We start from the raw sequence: 20,870 nt of genomic DNA on the forward strand, positions 1-20,870 counted from the left end.
TGAACTTAAACATGTGCCTGCACTCATCTCCAGCATCCAGTTGACCTTCATCCTACCTTCTCCCTCTACAGAGCTGGTAGACTGTGATGTTATCGACAAAGCCTGTGGAGGTGGCCTGCCTTCGAATGCTTACGAGGCTATTGAGAAGTTGGGTAAGTCTGCAAGGGGTCAAACTATGTTTCTTGCAAGATGAAGCTGGACCTGTTTTGGGGAAGGTGGCACTTTGTCAGTCTCGCCGTGTCTACAGAGAAGAAGGGTTTGAAGGCTTGTGGGGTCCTTGGTGGGAGGAGGAAGGGAAGAGGAGGAGGAGGAGACTGTGGGGTCCTTGGTGCTCTCTGAGCTTTGTTGTTTTCTTGCAGATGTTTCATGACCCAGCTAGGTAACATCATCAGTGCTAGAAGGAAGTTGGGTTTTAGGACAGGAGGAGGTGGAGAAGGAGGAGGCTGTGGGGTCCTTGGTGTTCTCTGAGCCTGGTGGTTTTCTTGCAGATGTTTCATGACCCAAGTAGGTAACATCAGTGCTAGAAGGAAGTTGAGTTTTAGGACAGCAGGAGGAGGACTGCGACTGGGACTGGAGGATCCTTGGTGCTCTGAGCTTTTGTGATTTTCTTGCAGACGTTTCATGACTCAACTAGGTAACATCATCAGTTCTCCTGCTTGAGCAGCAGGGCTTTTCAACCGGTGGTACGTGTATCACCTGTGGTACTTTGCCACCGTGGCAGGTGGTACATGACTGCTAGCCAAGTGTAGCAGGGGAGGGGAATGAACCGAAGCTACCCAAGCCTGAGGGAGGGGCAGCTGCAGCTGCAGGACTGTCTGGGCTCGGCGTGGTTTGGGTGGGAAAGGGAAAAAAAAGACAACAGGGAAAGAGGAGGAGAGCTCAGCAGGCAGGGAGGAAACAGGGACAGAGAAGAAGCAGCAGCTGTTGCTGGAAGGTCCCCGGGTTCGTCTTCTCCAGGCAGGAGAATGCAATCAGCCGGCATGTCGGAAAGGAGGTGGGTTTATTTAGTTCTGGATCAGCTGGCAGCTTGATTGGGTTACCATAAGGATTTTTGTACAGTTTTTACAGCGTTTTGTAATTCAGAGGCTCCCTTTGTGTGCTTTGGTTATTGGAATATTTTAGTCTGTATTTTAGGCCAGCAATGAGTCCAAAGTGTTGACTTCTGTAGGTTTAATCCCTTTAAACAAATGTAATTAGTTTTACTCCCTTATCTTGAGTCTGTCTGTGGCTTTTAGAAAGTTTTCTTTGAAGGTAAACAGGCTTCATTTAAGGCTAAAGCCTTTCAGTCTCCGTTGCAACATTGTGCCTGAGGCAGCTTAAAGAAAAGAAAAAAAACCCAGAGTTTACCTGTTTCTTTATTTTGTGAGCCTTTCTTGCTTTGCACTTGATTCCTGTGTCTTTAAAGGTACAGGGAAGGGATTTGGGGGGGGGGAGTGCATTCTTACTACACTGTGGAAAGAGCTCAGAAGGGAGAGAGGAAGAAGGACTGACCAGCTAGCTCAGGGGTCTACAAACTTAGCAACTTTAAGACCTGTGGACTTCAACTCCCAGAATTCCTCATCCAGCCATGATGGCTGAGGAATTCTGTGAGTTGAAGTCCACGAGTCTTAAAAGTTTGAAGACCTCTGAGCTAGCTGGTGGTGATGCATATTAATAAACATGGATAAATTCATCATACATTTGTCAGTGCAAAGGGAAAGTGATTCAGCAAAGCAACAGCCACCCAAGAAATTAAAACTGGTACTTTTTTCCTACAGTTTGTAATATTTTATTTGATTATAGAGTAAAATACAAAAATACAAAAGCAAATAGTAGGAGACAGTGGGGAGGAAAAAGGGGGGGAAAGTGAGGAGGAGAAGGGAAAAAGAACAGACTTCTTCTGTTGCAGTAGAAGGAAGCATTAACATTGAACCTCAACTTTTTACTTTTCCATTTCTATAACAACAAATGAATCTAATCAGTAAAACCCCAAATCCCCCCCCCTTTTTTTAGTCATCAAGTTTTTGACACCTTGCTATAAGCACTAGTGGTACTCAAATATTGTCATGTCCTAAAAGTGGTACAATCTGTGAAAAGGTTGAAAAGCCCTGGACTAGAAGACCTCCAAGGTCCCTTCCAGATTCTATTCCAGTGATGGCAAACCTTTTAGAGACCGAGTGCCCAAAACCCACTTATTTATCGCCGGGTGCCAGGTGGGTGAGGCCCACTGGGTGGTTGTGGTTGTGGTCATGGCAGATTGGGTGGGTGTGACCACCTCAATGTTGCTCGTGGGGAGGGACGTCTGTGGGGGCTGGGCAGGGTTGGGGGAGATCCAGGGAGTCTCTGGCAGTTGGGGCGGTGGGCAGGAGCCTCGTCCTGTGGGGGGAGGCAAGGCAAGGCGAGGCAGGGCGGGGGTGCCATTATCACAGGGCATGGTGAGGCAGGAGCTGGGGTGGCTGCTGCCTGACACCATCGGCCGCTGCACACAGAGACCGGCGCGCGCATGGGTGCTGGGATGCATCTGGCCATGTGGGACCTCGGCGAGTTCGTGGGCGGCTGGTTGAAGAGGGACGGTTGCCATCTCTGGGGCATGGCGTGTGTGCCCACAGAGAGGGCTCTGGGTGCCACCTCTGGCACGCATGCCATAGGTTCGCCACCACTGTTCTATTCTATTCTATTCTATTCTATTCTATTCCATTCCATTCCATTCCATTCCGTATTTTCTATTCTATTCCATTCCATATTTTATTCTGTTCTGTTCTGTTCTATTCGGGAGGGAGGTTTTAGGACAGCAGGAGGAGGAGGAGGAGGAGGAGGAGGAAGAGGCTAATTGGTCTTTGCTTCAGCCTGGACTTTTTAAACAGAAAACAGGCTTTCTGTGCAGAGAGCAACTCGGAGAAGTGAATTGCTCTTTTGTGTGGTGTTTTGCTGAGCAAGCAGTCCTGGACGGGTGATGTTGAGGCCATCGGCTTCTGAAGCTTCTGCTATTTGTCGTTGTTTCAAGCAAAAATCTGCTTTGCGCCTGTGGAGAGCAGCCCCACCTGGGCTGCCCTCTTCAAAGCTGGGAGGTCAGAGTTAAGAGGGGCTGAGTAAAGGTAGTCCTCGTTTTGCAACCAGAATTTCTGTTGCTAAGTAAGGTGGTTGTTCAGTGAGTTGTGCCTGATTTTACAACCTTTTTGCCTGGTTGTTTAGTGAATCACTGCAGTTGTTAAGTGAATCACACGGTCATTAAGCAAATCCATCTTCCCCTGTTGAATTTGCTTGTCAGAAGCTGTCTGGGAAGGTCACAAATGGTGATCATGTGACCCTGGGATGCTGCGACCGTCATAAACAGATGCGGGTTGCCAAGTGCCTGAATTTTGATCACGTGACCCTGGGGATGCTGCAATGGTTGTAAGCATGAGGACTGGTCATAAATGACCTTTGTCACCCTGTTGTAACTTCGAATGGTCTCTAAAGGAACGAGTGTAAGTCAAGGGCCACCTGTCATAGCTGAACTAGATTTCAAAAAGGCCTGATTCATTTGTTAACAGGACTACAGTATAGGTAGTCCTCAACTTACGGCCACAATTGAGCCCAAAATTCCTGTTGCTAAGTGAGACATTTGTTAAGTGAATTTTGCCCCATTTTATAGTCTTTCTTGCCACATTTGTTGAGTGAATCACTGCAGTTATTAAGTTACTCACACGGTTGCTAGGTGGATCCGGCTTCCCCCGTTGACTTTTCTGGTCAGAAGGTCGCAAAAGGGGATCAGGTGGCCCCCAGGATACTGCAACCGTCATAAGTACACGCCAGTTGCCAAGCATCTCAATTCTGATCACGTGACCCTGGGGATGCTGCAATGGTTGTGTGAAAAACGGTCATTTTTTCAGTGCCGTTGTAATTTTGAACTGTTGTAAGCCGAGGACTGCCTGTATTCTAGTGTATTGCACTATTTTTTTCTCCTGAGAGTTAAAAATAAGAATTGCCCGACAACCTTTGGAAGCTGGATCCAAGACCGGAGGCTGTTCCAGTCATTGAGTCTTAGTTTTCCTAACAATAACCGAAGGATTTTTCTTCTGCTTTCAACATGGCTCTAAAGCAGGGGTAGTCAACCTTGGCTCTTTTATGACTCGTGGACTTCAACTCCCAGAATTCCTGAGCCAGCTAAGCTGGCTCAGGAATTCTGGGAATTGAAGTCCACGAGTCATAAAAGAGCCAAGGTTGACTACCCCTGCTCTAAAGTCTCCTTTGATTTTCCCAACCGGAGTCTCTGTTTCCCTTCTGATTTTCCCAAGTTCCTTCTGGAACCTTCCTTGGATGAGGTTTCTGCCTTCCATTTTTCCAGGTGGCCTGGAGACCGAGGGGGATTACAGCTACCAAGGTTTCGAGCAGAACTGCGGCTTCTCCAGGCAGAAAGTGGCTGCTTACATCAACAGCAGCCTGGGCGTCTCCCAGGACGAGAGCGGTGGGCATTCCGTGACTTCGGCTCAGTTGGCCTCTAGGAAGGGGGTTGCTTGCAAAGGAAGAAGGAAGTAAAGAGAACAGAAATCAAAAGACAAAAGGAAAAAGGAATAAAGGGAGGGAGGGAGGAAGAAAAAAAAAGGAAAGAAAAGAGAGGAAGGGAAGGAAAGAAAAGAAAGAGGAAAGAAAATGTAAGAGGAAAAGGAAAAGGAAAGGAAACAAAAGATGAAAGGAAAGAGAAGGAAAAGATTGCCTTAACAACGTATGACCGCAATAACTTATAACTGTAATTCCATGCACAATAATAGTCATAACTCGAGGACTACCTTATATGATGATGTAGTAACTCCTGCAGTGCATGTATATCTACACTTGTCAGGAGTTTTCACTTGAAATGAATGATGCGTGAGAAATTTTCTTTTGGGGGGTGGAAGGGTGGGACCTCAGGCAGCACCCCTTCCTTGGGCCAGGTGCCCCCCCCCTTACCTGTGCTCCTCTCTCCTTGGACAGAGATTGCAGCCTGGCTGGCCAAGAACGGTCCCATCTCCATTGCTCTGAACGCCTTTGCTATGCAGGTGAGAGACTCACGAAAGAGGTGGAGGTTCTGGAAAGAGGGCAGGGAAGAGCAGCTAAGGTACTCGGGGGGCTGAAGGCTAAAACATACAAAGAACGGTTGCAGGAACTGGGTATGTCTAGTTTAATGAAAAGAAGGATTAGGGGAGACATAGCAGCCTTCCAATATTGGAGGGGCTGCCACGGAGAAGAGGGGGGGGGGTCCACCTATTCTCCAAAGCACCTGAAGGCAGGACAAGAAGCAACGGATGGAAACAGCCGTACCACTTTATACGGCCTTGGTGAGGCCACACTTAGAATAACTGCATCCAGTTCTGGTCACCATAATATAAGAAAGATGTTGAGACTCTGGAAAGAGTGCAAAGAAGAGCAACAAAGATAATTAGGGGACCGGAGGCTAAAACATACGAAGAACGGTTGCAGGAATTGGGCATGGCAAATCTAGAGAAAAGAAAGACCAGCATTCCAGTATTTGAGGGGTTGCCACAGAGAAAGGGGGGGGGGTCATCAACCTATTCTCCAAAGCACCAGAAGGCAGGAGAAGCAGCAACAGATGGAAACTAATCAAGGAGAGGAGCAACCCTAGAACTAAGAAATTTCTTGATAGTGAGAACAATTAACCAGTGGGACAGCTTTGCCTTCAGAAGTTGTGGGTGCTCCATCACTGGAGGTTTTTAAGAAGAGACTGGACAGCCATTTGTCTGAAATGTTACAGAGTTTCCTGCTTGGGTAGGGGGTTAGACTAGAAAACCTCTGAGGTTCCTTCCAAGTCTGTTTGCCATAATTACATTTAAGTTTTCTTCTCTCTTTCTCCAGTTCTACCGCAAAGGCGTTTCCCACCCCTTCTTCGTGCTCTGTAATCCCTGGATGATCGACCACGCGGTCCTTTTGGTGGGCTATGGCACACGTGAGTGGCTGTTTTGTGTCGAGAAAATCTTGTGGGATGTCTGTGAGTGTGTCTTGATTTCTGGTTCTTTATTCTGGGTTTTTTCTTTCCGAATCTCCTTTTTTGTAACTCCTTCTATGTGCTTTTGACTCTGTTCCCTGGGATGGCAGAACTGGGCCATCACTTTGGAAATGAGCATCATCCTGCTTCGGAGGGCTGCACAAGCTGGATTGGAGCTGGTAGACCTGAACAAAAGAGGCAAACACATTTCATTCCAGGGTGGAAAAACAAAAGCAGCCCTTCCTCTCCTTCCCCCAACAGTTGGAAGCCTAGAATAGGTTAACATTTTGATTTTTAAACATGTGAGTTTATTTTTGGAGCATGAATGCTCCTGAACAGAAGCTGATTCCTTTCACACGGTCACTTTTGACTCTGCATTCAATATGGAGGAGACTCTTTTCACCCTGAACGTATTTCAGCTAATCTGCAAAGCACCGTAGGAAATCCGTCCATCAGAACTAAAAGCCAAGACTCACTTTCGCAGTAGGATCTCTTTGATTCAGTGTTTCACAATGCTGGCAACTTTAAGAGGGCTGGACTTCCCCTCCCAGAATTCCCCAGCCAGCCATGCTTCATGGGGAATTTGGGAGTTGAAGTCCACCCCTCTTAAAGTTGCCAAGGTTAAGAAACACTGTCCAGTCCAACACGCTGAATTCTGATGGGATTTCTCCTTCACACAACTCCATTTGGCCCAGCTGGGGATCATGGGAGTTGTGATCAGCTGTTTCCTGAGAGCCTGCTCTGCTTTCTTCTCTGAGTCGTTCCCTGGAAGCGAATAGCATGCAGGGCCATTTCGTGACCATTGTGTCTCCTTCCCACAGGTGGCCAAATTCCCTTCTGGGCGATCAAGAACAGCTGGGGCGGAGACTGGGGAGAGAAGGTATGGCTGGGACCCTGATCAGTGGGGAGAAGGGTGGGAGGAGGGGCTCCTCCAGTGGGCTATTACAGGCAGTGCTCAACTTACAACAGTTCATTTAGTGACTGTTCAAAGTTACAACAGCACTGGAAAAAGTAATTTATGACCGTTTTTTCACACTTATGACCGTTGCGGCATCCCCATGGTTACGTGATCAAAATTCAGGTGCTTGGCAACTGGTTTGTATTTATGACGGTCGCCGTGTCCCAGGGTCACCTGATCCCCCTTTATGACCTTCTGGCAAGCAAAGTCAATGGGGAAGCCGGAGTCACTTAACGTAACAACCGCAATGCTTCACTTAACAGCTGTGGCAAGAAAGGTTGTAAAGTGGGACAAAACTCACTTGACAACTGATTTGCTTAGCAATGAAAAGGTTGGCTCAGTTGCAGTCATAGGTCGAGGACTACCTGTACGCCACTTCTCCTTCCGAGCTTTGAGTTGCTTGTCTCCTCTCTCCTACAGGGCTACTACTACTTGTACCGTGGGAGCCATGCCTGTGGCATGAACACCATGTGCAGCTCCGCAGTCATAAATTAGCCACCTTCTGGCATCTGGGCAGCGTCTGCCAAGGAGTCCCACCAGGCCTTGCAGAGACTGGCACTTGCCTCTCCCCCCCCCCCCCCCCCCCCCCCCCCCCCCCCATGGAAAGCAGCAGCCCAGAGAACTGGAGCTTCATCCCACCGGGACAGGGGTGTCAAACTGCCGGCCCACCGGCCGGGTGCATCATGCAGAGGCTGCGCCCACCCCAGCTCCGGCAATGCAAAAAAAGTTGTGATATATCGCAACACATCACGTGACGCGGCGAGTTTGACACCCACGTACTAGGATCACCTTACGGGTCCAGAATGAGTGACTGTGTACCTGTCGGTGTGTGTGTGTGGAATACGCATTTGCCCCTCTCCATGAATCAGCCTTTCACTTCCTCTGTCTCTTTCACCAACTCATTTTTCAATTATTTTTTTCCTTGTGGGCTGCAGACCTGTAAGATCCTAAGTTTGCTTTGTTTTAACTTTGATTAATATTTTTTTTGCGGGTACAAAACCCACCAGGCAATTATGGTTCTGTGTATTGTTTGAGCTCAGGATTGAAAATGTAGCTAGTCCTCAACGACCACAATTGGGAACTGAGTTTTCGTTGCTAAGTTAGACAAGTGTTAAGCGAGTCATGCCTGAATTTACTAGCTTTTTGCCCATGGCTGTTAAGCAAAACACTATAGTTGTTAAATGAATCACGTGGTCATTAAATCAATCCAGCTTCCCCCCCTTAACTTTGCTGGTTGGAAGGTCGCAGATGGCGATCACATGACGCTGGGTTGCGGCAACCATGTTGAACATTTGCTGGATGCCAAGGACCCAAAATTTGATCACGTGGCCATGGGGATGCTACGACGTAAGACACTTTTTTCAGTGCTTTGAGTGGTTGACATACAAATCACTGTAAGTCGAGGGCTACCCATAGCTAAACATAGAGTTCCTGCAAGGCGAAATGGGTGGCAAGCAAATCTGTTAAATAAATACATAAAAATATTATATCAGTGCAACCATTTGGAACTCAGAGGGAGCCGATCCTTAAAGCTCCAGCCTCACCAGTTTATTTTTCATTAAGTTTTCAGATGACAGGCCTGCTTCCATGCAGGAAGGTGATGTAATATGTTATGGAGGGCAGAGTAAATTTTGTTCTCAGTCAATTACAGGGGAGAGTCCTGACTGAGAACTTCTACCAGAAGTATAGAGGTGTCCACCGTGTGCTAGTTGAATGTATGGTCTGACTTCTTGTAATTTAACTTAAACAATTCTGTATTAGAGGGATGTTCTGAGAAATTCCTCCTCCTTGCGAGAGCCCTTTTTAGGGACTTTGTCAGTAGTGAGCATCAGTATTATTTTCTTGGACTTGAAACCCAATAAAATGCACTTGTAACAAAAATATCTGTTTCTTAAGAATCAATACACCCAGTCTGCTTTTTTTCTCTCCCTTTCTGGGCACTCGTACGTTCTTCTCCCTTTGGGGTTAGCCACAATCATAAATGGGGTAGTTTCCTGAGCCTAAAGGTATAGGCGTTTGCAGGGTGCCTGGCGTTGTGCTGGGGTGTTTCCTGAGCTGCCTTGCAGAAGTTGGAGAACGAGAGGTTTGGGGAGCTGCAAAAGGTCCCCAAGTTCATATTTTTAGTCCCCTGCTCAGGAAAATAATTTTGGCAGTATTACAATTTACATGCACTTTACAGGATTCTTTAAGGTCATCTAAAATTGGTTGGGCTCAACACACTTGTGTTTCACTGTTCACGGCAATAGAAATTTGGAGGGAGGTTCAAAAGACTTGGGGGGAGGGATCCTTCCTCTTGGGTGGTGGGCATCACATCCCTGCAGCAAATCTTTGCAAAATCCAGCATGTACACAAGCACACCCTTGTTTGAATTGCAAGCTTGAAAACTTAGATGGGGAATACTGTTACAGAAGTAAATAGAGCAATGGGTGTTTTTTTTTCCTTTTGGGTCTCTGCAGGATTCTCCCAAAAAACAGTCCTCACTTCTAGCTGTTTCCTAATGGGATCTCCAAGGGTCATTAAGTCTGGCTTAAGTGAGACTCCAGCATTTGCCCCCAGAGTAACTGACATAGTGGCAACTGACAAACATGTATGCATTCCACTCACTGAACCACCCCAAAAGGGCTGTGACGGTGGAATCTTGATTTAGCCATCGTTACCCTTGCTATAATTTGCACGATTCAGATCCACAGGGTTGTCTTTTGGCTTTTAATTTTGATTTCTTTGTTGAACCAAGCAAAATACTACAGATGAAAAGAAGAAGAAAAAGAGAACAAACATGCAAACATTTTAAACATCCATAAATTATGGGATTTTTTAAAACTCAGAATAATGCTCCACATTTTGAAATACAATTAAAGCAAATCTATTTATTAGTTGTTATTAGTTGTTACCTTGGAGTCCTAGTGGACGATCACTTGACTATGACCCAGCAGTGTGCAGCAGCAGCCAAAAAAGCTTAATACAATCCTGGGTTGCATAAACAGAGGCATAGAATCAAGATCACGCGAAGTATTAGTACCACTTTATAAAACCCGAGTGAGACCACACCTGGAATACTGCAGCCAATTTTGGTCACTATATCACAAAAAAGATGTTGAGAGATTGGAAAAAAATCAGAGAAGAGCAACTAAGATGATCCAAGGCCTGGAGACTAAAACATACCAAGAACAGCTATAGGACTTGGGTTTGGCTAGTCTAAAGAAAAGAAGAAATAGGGGAGACATGATAGCAGTGTTCCAGTATTTGGAGGGCTGCCACAAAGAAGAGGGGGTCAACTATTCTCCCAAGCACCAGACGGCAGGACAAGAAACAATGGTTGGAAACTGACCAAAGAGAGAAGTAACCTGAAATTAAGGAGAAACTTCCTGACTGTAAGGACAATCAACCAGTGGAACAGCTGGCCTCCAGAAATCGTGGGCGCTCCATCACTGGAGATCTTTAAGAGACTAGACAGTCACTTGTCTGAGATGGTATAGGTTCTCCTGCTTGAGCCGGGGGGGGGGGGGGCTGGACTAGAAGACCTCCAAAGTCCCTTCCAGCTCTATTCTATGCTATTAGACTATATGATGCGAACATAATGTACATCCAAATCAAGTGACAGGTGATGTTAGCTCTTGTGTTGGGGGCAAGAAACCAGGAACAGGAGTTGAGTTCAAAGCACTAAGTTTTATCACATAACCTATGCATAAGAATCTGATCTACTAACAGTTCAAGCCAATTGGTGCTAGATAAGGATCAATGGAATTAGTGGTTTATAGTTTAAGGCAATATTTCTCAACATGCTTTAAGAATGTAGACCAATTCCACAGCTGGCTGGGGAATTCTAGGAGTTGAAGTCCACCCATCTTAAAGTATGCTGGCTGGCGAATTCTGGGCGTTGGAAGTCCAGCCATCTTAAAATGGCCCAGAAACATACTGCCTCCGAGGCTCTGGCCAGCCACCTCAGAAAGGACCACTCCGTAACTGCAACTCCCCCCGACTCAGACCCCGAGCAACACGTATTAGCAACTGGCTTAGCCTCCCTGGCGTACTCCACCCGAAGCGGAACGACTCGCCCTGCAGCCCTGCGGCCCGGCAGGATCGATTAGGCCGCTGTACCCGGAAGTAGGTCCCTCAGAACCGGAAGCCGGAAGTCACGCTTCTCTTGTTTCGGAGGCGAAGCGCGCTGATAATCCCTAAGCAGGTATTGTGGGCAGAGCCGGGCCGGGGGGCTCTGGGCGGGGGTGCATTTTCACGGGGATTGCGAGTGGAGGTCCGCAGGGCTGATGGCCGCCCGTGAGCCGGCTTGGAAGCCGGGGAAGCCCAGGGCAGGCTCGGGATATGGGAAAGGGGTCTTTCGCTGTGCCTGCGGGACTCGCTGCTACTTGATGTGGCCTGTTTGGAGTCAGGATGGTCGGATTATTAGGAGAGTTCGGGTGCCCATGACCGTGAGGAAGGGGAGCTTGCCTTCTTCACGTGTTCTTATCCTTCTTTATTGTTATTCTTTGTTAACGAATTCTAACAAATTGTTAACTTCTAACCCTAACCTAATGATTAATTTGTTATTTGCTGATTCGTTATTCTTTATTAATTTGGTAACTCATGTAATGTGGCTGTACTATTATTACTTATCCTCCTTACTGCCCATTTTATTGGCATTATTATTTTTATTATTGTTATTGTTTTCCATATACACTCTTTTGTAGCAAACAAATTCCTTGTGTGCCTAATCACACTTGGCCAAATAAAGTATTCAGTTCAATTCATTTGTTAATTCATTCTTTGTTGCTTTTATTCATGTACTCTTAGATTATGCAAAAATGGTACAAAAATGTGGAAAATGGCATTAACAGAGCAATGAATCAACGTAGATACTGAATTGGGATTTTTTAAAAACAACGGTTAAGGGGAATAACATGTCTTAACAATAAGGCTTTTAAAAATCTCATCTCCCAGCTCCTTCAGAAGTGTGAATGAACCAAGGAGTGAAATCAGCACTGGATCCACACTCTTCCATCTGCAGCAACATTGGCTGGCCCTGGAAGCAGGTCTGTCTCTCGAAACTACAAACTGAAGGAATATCTACAGGTAGTCCTTGACATATGACTAAAATGGAGCCCAAAATTTCCATTGCTAAGCAAGACAGTTGTTAAGTGAGTTTTGCCCCATTTTGCGACCTTTCTTGCCACAGTTGTTAAGTGAATCTGGCTTCCCCATTGATTTTGCTTATCAGAAGGTGGCAAAAGGGGAATATATGATCCCAGGACGCTGCAGCCGTCATAAATATGAGTCAGTTGCCAAGCGTCTGAATTTTGATCACGTGACCCTGGGGATCCTGCAATGGTCATAATTGTGAAAAATGGTCCCAAGTCATTTTTTTCAGTGCTGTTATAACTTCGAACAGTCACTAAATGAACTGTTATAAGTCGAGGACTACCTGTATTTTATTTTATTAAATTTTTATGTATTGGCTTAAATAAATCTTTTTACAACTTAACGTGTGATCCTGATTCTTTGTGCCTAACAGATAGAGAGTAGTGCGCCTTATTCTAAGCTCCAGAGAAACAACTGAGAATATTGGGTGGAGCCTGAGGGGCAGGTCTAAAATTTACCATCAACTTAGATATTATTTTGAAAAAATGGAACACAATATTACGTAACTGCCATTGAATTTGATTTTAGTTTAATTAAAGCACATTGATTTTTTCCCCTGGCCTTTCCTGCCCAGTTTGGGTAGTAGGCTCTCTGCAGGTTAAGTGTCCAAAGCTGTTTGCTTTCTCCATTTTGAGAGTCAATTTTTAATGGCTTTTTGCAGCATTCAACATTGTGGACGCATCCTGGAAGCAATTCATCTCAGCACAGAAACCGTTTACAGTGGTTAACAGAGCATCATGTCCCAGGCGACCAAGCGCAAACATGTGGTCAAAGAAGTGTTAGAGGAATATGTGGTTCCTTCAGAGAGACAGCAGATTGTCCGGGTAAGACTGGTTAACTTAATTAATTAGCCTGAATCGAGGTTTATGTGGACCTCCAGCGTCTAGAGCAGCCAGCAACGGGGAAAAAGTTCCGATACGTCGTGCGACGTCACATGACATCGCGAGTTTGACATGTCTGGTCTAGAGGCTGCGCAAGAGCACACTACATTCTCCCACAGCCTCTAAAAATTGTGTGAGAATTGGGTGTGCTTTCAAGAATAGTTGTGGTCTGGTGTTGTTGAGTGGCATGTCCATCTTGACACACGTGTCATAACTTCACTATCACTGGTCTAGCTGGTAGCTCAGTGTGCCGTGTGAACAGAGACCAATTTCAGATTTAGCCAGAAAACAGGCCGAGTTCTTACCGGCAACTTTGCTCTGCTCCTCCAGGTGCTGGGGACCCCAGGAAACAACCTCCATGAAGTGGAGACCCCTGAGAGGACGCGGTTCCTGGTCAGCATGCCCACCAAGTTCCGTAAGAACATTTGGATCAAGAGAGGTGAGTGGCCAGGGGTCCTTGCATTTGCAAGGGGGAAAACGGACCTCTTCTTTTCCCTCTTCCCCCTATCACAGTTGTCTATCTTTCCCTCCCTCCCTCCCTTCCTCCCTCCCTCCAGGAGATTTCTTTTTTTTTTGAGTGCGTGGAAATTTTTTAGTGTATTCAAAGAAGTTAAAATACAGAATGCCAAAATATTTTTAAAAGGGCAAAAGAATAAAAACAAACAAAAAACATTTAAAAAGAAGTGTGTTAAAAAAGTGTCTTAAAGAAAAAACTAATACATATACCAGGGGTAGGCAACCTTGGCTCTTTTATGATTCATGGACTTCAACTCCCAGAATCAGGAATTCTGGGAGTTGAAGTCCATGAATCATAAAAGAGCCAAGGTTGCCTACCCCTGACATATACGCTGCATTAACAGAGGGATAGAATCAAGATCAGGTGAAGTATTAATACCACTTTACAAGGCCTTGGTAAGGCCACACTTGGAATACTGCATCCAGTTTTGGTCACCACGATGTAAAAAAGATGTTGAGACTCTAGAAAGAGTACAGAGAAGAGCAACAAAGATGATTAGGGGACTGGAAGCTAAAACATATAAGGAAAGGCTGCTGGAATTGGGTATGTCTAGTTTAATGAAGAGAAGGACGAGGGGGGACATGATAGCAATGATCCAGTATCTCAGGGGCTGCCCCAAAGAAGAGGGAGTCAAGCTATTCTCCAAAGCGCCTGAAGGCAGGACAAGAAGCAACGGATGTAAACCTAACCAAAGAGAGAAGCAACCTAGAACTAAGGAGAAACTTCCTGACAGTTAGAACAATTAATCAGTGGAACAACCTGCCTCCAGAAGTTGTGATTGCGCCAACACTGGAAGTTTTTAAGAAGAGACTGGACAGCCATCTGTCCGAAATGGTCTAGGCCGGGTTTCCTGCCTGAGCAGGGGGTTGGACTCGATGACCTCCAAGGTCCCTTCCAACTTTATTATTATTATTATTATTATTATTATTATTATTATTATTATTATTATTAAATACAGCTGTCAACGCTGTAAACATTGGATGTTCCCGCTCTGGCAACTGATGAAAATCGCAGCCATTTTCTCTTTTTGCTTTTAACATGCTTTTCCTTCTATTTAGAGATCAGGTGCAGAAGGGGGGTTGGGATGAATGCTTGAACTCAGCTTTGTGGGAACCCAAGGACGAATTGATAACGTTTTGGGGGGCTGGAGAGGGAGCCCACGTTTCAGGCTAATTGGAGAAGGTGTTGGGGTGGGAGTTGCAATTTGTTACTTTGTATGGGGGAAAGGGAAATTAGTTTTGGGTTCAACTATGTAGTGCCGATACTTTGTTTCCTGAATAAAATGTTCTTTAAGGAAGAATTCTTGCCTTGCATTTCTTTTGATGGGTTTCATCTATTGGAACCATGACAACAGCAATGCTAGTTTTCCACCACTTGTGAAACAGGCATAATTATGCATAATTATATTAATAACAAAATAGTTAACAGAAGAAACAATAATAATGAACATATTATATAAAGGTAATAACAATTGTGAACAAAAATAAGAGAAAGACAAGACTGAAATTCCAAAACCCTCTGTTAACTGTTATTATAATCAACTCGGAGAAAATTTATCATGACTTCAATCCCAAATCATCCCAAATATTATCTTAATTGGTCTCAGATCAAATATCGACATTTGTTTCTTTATACCATCTCTTATCAGTTGCTGATTGAATGAATACAATCAGTCCAATCTCCAAAGCCAATCTATCTTTCCCCCCCAAAAAACAGGTAAAATTGTTCCTCAGTTAGGTGTATTAAGTCCATTTTCCCCTCTCCTTCAAACTTCAGGAGATTTCTTACTGGTTGATCCCATCGAAGAAGGCGAGAAAGTGAAAGCAGAAATCAGTTTTGTCCTCTACAAGGACCACGTTCGGTACCTTAAGAAGGAAGGATATTGGTGGGTATCTATGCTTTGCAAGTTGTCCAGATTTGCCTTATGGAGGAGATGGGCAACATATCGATTTAATAAAAATAAAGAAATAGCGAGCGAGAGAGCGGTGTGTTCCGGAGGGAAGGAGAGGAAATAGCTTACAGTATGTGCCCATTTTCCTTACAGCATCTTTGATTTAGCAGAAGAAGCTGCTTTGTTTGACCGAATATACTTTCCTAATCGATTTTATCAAGGAACGGAACAGAATAAACGGAGTAGAAGGGGACCTTGGAGGTCTTCTAGTCCAGCTCCCTGCTTAAGCAGGAAACCTTAAAAAAAGAGTATAAAGGGTTTTCACCACAGCGTCTCAGTTCGGGACATGGAAATTCTGAAGGGTGAAATAATTTTTACAAACTATCCTACAACATGATGTTGACGTTCTTTCTCGTTTTCCCCCTTGCAGGCCTGATGCTTTCTTGGGGGACGTAAAAGGAACTCGAAGCAATACTAAAGAAAGGTAAAGGTGGACAAGATGGGGATGAGAGCTAGTCAGGGGCAGTGGTTAAGATGGTGGTCTAGAAACTAGGAGACAGTGAGTTCTAGTCCCACCGTAGGCACGGAAGCCAGCTAGGTGACTTTGGGCCATTCGCTGGGAGTTGGTGAGCTCTAATCTTGCCTTAGGCATGAAAACCAACTTGGTGACTTTGGGCCAGTCTCAGCCCAACCTACCTTACAGGGCTGTTGTTATGGGGAAAATAGGAGGAAGGAATGTATGTTCACTGCCTTCTGTTGCTTGTAAAGTAATAAAGGCAGGATAAAAATTCCAATAAATAAAATGGGAGACCTGGACACCTGTGGGAATGGCTTTTCAAAAGCACTTGCCCAGAAGGGAAGAAATTGCTGAAAATTATTATCAATATTTTATGTTAAGATTTTGAAAAAAGTCACTTCAGGTGATGATCTTGGCATTTAAAACAATGAAGCAATAACAAGTTTTATTTCAAATGTTGATGCCCAATTGTTTAAAAGCTCTAAACCTCCATTGGTGGATTTCTGATTATTATCTTATTATAATATTAATCGTAATCTAAAGTAGTTTTACCAATCCTGCCATTTCTCTTTGCCCTCCATTGCCTAAGCTGTGGGGAAAATTTGGCAGAAGGTTGTCTGTTTTAACTAGCTTTTGCTCTTAAAGTTATTAAATCTTAAAAACAATACACCAGATGGCTAAAATGATTGTTAATATCGTTGGCTTTAAAATCAAACATTTAAACTCTTTTGCCTGAATTATAATTTGATGCAATTTAGCTCAGTTAAAAATGTGATAGAAATAATTAAAATTGAATGTTTGAAGCTTTCCCCCCCCCCAAGAACCTTTTTTTAAATCTTTCTAGTAGAGAGGGGTTAGAAAGCACCCCTCAGTCTTCTGGGGAACAGGATTCTGAAGATGATGACACTGACTTGTTTGTGAACACAAACCGAATAACCTACGACTTTATGGAGAGCGAGGAGAGCAGCGACTCGGAGGAAGAAGAAAAATAACAACAGAGCAGATCAAGCCAGCCTGACATCCTGGTCTAACCCAGAAGGAATGTGGCTCGGATCTCAGCCAAAGTGAGCGTGGACTACTAGATGTGGTCTCTTTAGGGCAGGGGTCTCCCAATGTGGCTGAAGACTTGTGGACTCCATGGCGGTCCATGGCTGGCTGGGGAATTCTGGGAGACCACAAGTCTTCAAGTTGCCCCGTTTGGGGACCCCCGCTTTAGGGGTTCAGGAGCCCCAACTCAGCTTCCCAAAGGACGACTGGAGTTCTCTGGTGAGACGACATTATCATCAGAAGGGCTGTAGTTGAAATTCTCTGGTTGTTTTTGCTTTTTCCTTCTCAGGGTTTTGAGAATGGGTTACTCTGCCCTGAATTTTTTTACTCTTGGGGCCAGTTTTGGGCAGCTGTTTTCCTGTTTGGGGTTTGAATGCTTCCATTTGAAGTGCTGGAGGCGGCTGTGTGAACATCCCTAACCTGCTGCAGATTAAGGAGGAAGCTGTTCCTCGTTCAGCGCATTGGCTTCCCTCTGTGGGCACCTGGCCCCTACTCTTAATTCGCTCCGTTTCTCTTGCCTTTGTTTAATAAAAGCGTCCTCCAAATGCAGCGAGTGTTGAATCTGTGACTTTATTCAGCCGTTTTGTGGGAACAGACATGAAATCTCCCCAGTTTACAAAAGGGGAAATGCCGTCGCTTTGGTTAGTCCTGGGATTACGCACTTCAATCCTGGCATCATTGAGCTGCATGAATACGTTTTCTATTTAAAAATAAATAAATTGGAAAATGAAAGAACAGGCAGTCCTCAATGTACGACCCCAATTGGGCCCAAAATTTATGTTGCTAAATGAGAAATTTGCTAAGTGAGTTTTGCCCCATTTTATGATTTTTTTCTCGTCACATTTGTTAAGTGAATCGTTGCAATTCTTAAATTAGTAACACGGTTGTTAAGTGAATCTGGCTTCCCCACAGAGTTTGCTTGTCAGAAGGTCGCAAAAGTCACAAAATGACCCCGGGGATGCTGCAACCGTCATAAATGTGAGTCAGTTGCCAAGGGGCTGAATATTGATCACGTGACCCTGGGGACGCTGCAACGGTCTTGTGAAAACTGGTCATAAGTCACTTTTTTTAGTTTCATTGTGACTTTTGATCACTAAATGAACTGCTGTAAGTCAAGGACCACCAGTAAAAGTTCCTTGCCTTAAGCATTCATTTAGTGACTGCTCAAAGTTACAACAGCACTGAAAAAAGTGACTTACGACTGACCCTTGCACTTACAACTGTTGCAGGCGCTTGGCAGGCAGGCATTTAACAATGGAGTCACGTGACCCACATTTGCAACCTTCCCAACCAGCTTCTGACAAGCAAAGAAAGCTGGATCCGCTTAACAACCACGTGATTCCTTAAGAACAAGAGGGATTCACTCATCTGTGGCAAAAAAAAGATATAAATTCAGGTGCCTCTCACTTCACTGCCTTGCTTAGCAACAAAAATTCTGGCTTGCTATTGTGGTACCTGTAGCTTGATGAACAGACACGAGGACCCAGCTATAAAAAGTTACAAATGGCAGCCGTGGTTTGTTTCACCCTTTTTTCTCCAAGTGTTTCTGAACAGTAGAATAATTTTCCTGACATTTCTAGCACTAGAATTCCTTATAATATTAGAAGAGAAGATTTATAGCTCAGGGCTGAACTGGGGGCTCCTTGGTGCTCTGTGAACTTTTTCCTGCAGAAGTTTCATTATCCATTCCTAGCACTGATGGCGTTACCTAATTGGGTAATGAAACGTCTGCAAGAAAACCACCAAGCTCGGAGAGCACCGAGGACCCCACATTCCCATACTCTACTATATATAAATCCATTTAATGTGGAATGACGCATCTTTGAAACACGATTGGATGTGTTTGCATAATGCTAACTCACAGTTAGGGGAATCAGTTTATTCACTGAGCCCAGCCATGGAATTGGGTAACTGATCCCTCCAACCAAGCAGCCACTGGAAGCCAGGCTGAAGAAAAAGCTGCAGTTTCCCTTCTTTAACCTCGTAGGAAAAGTCCATTCAATGTATTCTCTCCCGCACCCCAAAACTTCAAAAACATTCCACCGCTGAATGCAGAAAGAAAAGGCTTCAACAATGAGGTCTCAGCTATTTTTATTACAGCGATTTGGTTTCACACAGGGATATAAAAAGTTGCTTAAAAACTCAGCCCCACAACTATGTACACAGAAGAGCGGTGAGTGCAGGGTTAGGTGGACGAGACTCCCACCGGAAGCGACAGATGGAGACAATCCTTGCACATCCCGCAAGCACAACTGCGTCCAAAGCGTTCCCACCGACAACAGGAAGCCGGTGCTTCACTTGGTGATGGTGTTTCTGGAGAGAAAGAACACAATTAGGGAAAGACGCGCAGGAAAGTCCTCTCCGCCCACCCAATTGGGAAAAGTCTTTTGGTTGAGTCCTCCTCAGGATGTCCTAACCAGCGGTGTCCAATCTTCGCAATGTTTAAGGCTGGTGACTTCAACTCCATGCTGGCTGGGGAATTCTGGGAGTTGTAAAGTTGCTAAGATTGGAAACCTCTGGTTTAGAACACCATCCTGAAGTTGGTGCCCTCCAGGGATGCTGCAACCACATCTGGGGTCTTGGACCAACCAATGGGGAGCACATTCATCCTCTTGAGATGCCAAGTTAAGAGGAATGACTAGACGAGATTTCAGATGCAAATAGATGTCCCTCAAATTCCTTTTCCTGCAGGGGGGGCCTTATCCAAATTAAGGGAGGAATAGACACCAGCTGGCATTGCCTTTTCCCCATAATTCTTCGCTCCACTCCCCAACGAAAGCGAACACAGGAAGGAACGGTAGAGGACAGCCAAGGAAGCCATTCTGGGGATTTGACTTCAGAGAAGACCATCGCATCTCGGGCTGGTGCCCAGCTGTCAAAATCAGCCCCCCCCCGGCGTGCCCCCCCGACGTCCTTACGCATTCATGCTCTTCCCGCTACCGCTGAGCACGATGTACGGCGTCTTCTGAGCTTTCTGCTTCTCCTGGAGCAAAGCCACCGTGCCCAGTGGGGTGTCACTGGAGCTCATCTTCTTCAAGAGCTGGAAAACAGGAGTCGCAGCGCTGGAGCCAATATTCTCTGCGCCCTGCTTTCCCCTCGCGGCTGGGGTTGACTACAGCAGCGGCCCCCAACCTTTGGGGCACCAGGGACCGGTTCCACGGAGAAAGGTTTTCCCCCGGATCGGAAGGATGTGGTTTTGCATGCTGCCTGCATCCCATGGATGGGGCTTCGCTTGTTTTGCGTGGCCCGGTTGCTGGCATGCCGTGGCCTGATGCCGGTCCACGGACCAGGGGTTGGGGACCCTTGGACTACAGCATGTGACACAGGAAGGTGTGAGAATGAGGGAAACTGTTTTGCAACGGTCTCCTTCCAGACCAAGGCCCAAACTTCTCAGGGGTGGACTTGCTGCTCTTTGCACCACCTTTTCTCAACCTTTAAACTGTGGACTTCAACTCCCAGAATTCCCAAGCCCCCATGCTTTAAAATCTGTGGACTTCAATGCCCAGCAATCTGGGACCTGAAAGGCCATACAACTTAAAATTGCCAGGGTTGAGAAACAATGCTCTTTAATATCTTATTAAAATTTTTGTGTCTGTAACCTTTAGTTGGACAAAAGGTTGCATTGTAGGGCAAAAACGTTTCAGCCCAGGGATCTCGGGGGCTAACTTGACAGAGCGCAACTAAAATCCGTGATCCAGGACTCCCAAAGGGAAATCTGGCAAATTGCATTAAGCAGTTTATGATCTAAAAATTATCATATCATATTACAGGTAGTCCTCGGCTTAGGACCACAACTGAGCCCAAAATTTCTGTTTATTTATTTATTTATTTATTAATTGCATTTATATCCCGCCCTTCTCCTTTCGGACTCAGGGCGGCTGACAAATGATAAAAAACTAACATACATAATATTACACCTAGTTGAGGCTTCCGGTGGCAGGCGATTTCGCTGGTCGCAGCTGTTTGCTGCCTCCCGCCTGTTTTG

General features: G+C 45.4%; 2 protein-coding genes and 1 long non-coding RNA gene across 4 annotated transcripts in view; 2 read left to right on the forward strand and 1 right to left on the reverse strand.

Annotated features, from left to right (window-relative positions):
• LOC107293806 (cathepsin F-like) overlaps window positions 1-7,447 on the forward strand; it is a 28,350-nt gene extending 20,903 nt beyond the window's left edge. The window contains exons 7-12 of the mRNA XM_015822989.1: window positions 72-152; window positions 4,307-4,426; window positions 4,933-4,997; window positions 5,812-5,902; window positions 6,763-6,821; window positions 7,320-7,447. Coding sequence (XP_015678475.1) covers window positions 72-152; window positions 4,307-4,426; window positions 4,933-4,997; window positions 5,812-5,902; window positions 6,763-6,821; window positions 7,320-7,394 — 491 coding nt within the window. The 3' untranslated portion in view covers window positions 7,395-7,447. The remainder of the gene's footprint in view (window positions 1-71; window positions 153-4,306; window positions 4,427-4,932; window positions 4,998-5,811; window positions 5,903-6,762; window positions 6,822-7,319) is intronic.
• Window positions 7,448-11,016: 3,569 nt separating this feature from the next.
• Window positions 11,017-16,966, forward strand: EIF1AD (eukaryotic translation initiation factor 1A domain containing). 2 transcript variants are annotated; one of them, XM_015822996.2, is made up of 7 exons: window positions 11,017-11,082; window positions 11,835-11,926; window positions 12,694-12,856; window positions 13,244-13,352; window positions 15,207-15,315; window positions 15,752-15,805; window positions 16,686-16,966. In XM_015822996.2, exons 3-7 carry the CDS (start codon window positions 12,770-12,772, stop codon window positions 16,828-16,830), a joined length of 504 nt encoding a protein of 167 aa, XP_015678482.1. In that variant the 5' UTR covers window positions 11,017-11,082; window positions 11,835-11,926; window positions 12,694-12,769; the 3' UTR covers window positions 16,831-16,966. The 2 variants fall into 2 exon arrangements, with proteins under 2 accessions (XP_015678482.1, XP_015678480.1); XM_015822994.1 differs by having other exon boundaries at window positions 16,683-16,965.
• A 1,993-nt stretch (window positions 16,967-18,959) lies between these two features.
• Window positions 18,960-20,000, reverse strand: LOC107293813. Its single transcript, XR_001549034.1, has 2 exons — window positions 19,804-20,000; window positions 18,960-19,198 (listed from the first exon to the last, which is right to left on the reverse strand). It is a non-coding gene; the product is annotated as an uncharacterized LOC107293813 (long non-coding RNA).
• Between the last annotated feature and the right edge of the window lie 870 nt (window positions 20,001-20,870).

Source organism: Protobothrops mucrosquamatus, unplaced genomic scaffold, assembly GCF_001527695.2.
Source record: "Protobothrops mucrosquamatus isolate PMUCROS unplaced genomic scaffold, P.Mucros_1.0 scaffold1737, whole genome shotgun sequence".
In the NCBI taxonomy this organism is placed as follows: domain Eukaryota; kingdom Metazoa; phylum Chordata; class Lepidosauria; order Squamata; family Viperidae; genus Protobothrops; species Protobothrops mucrosquamatus.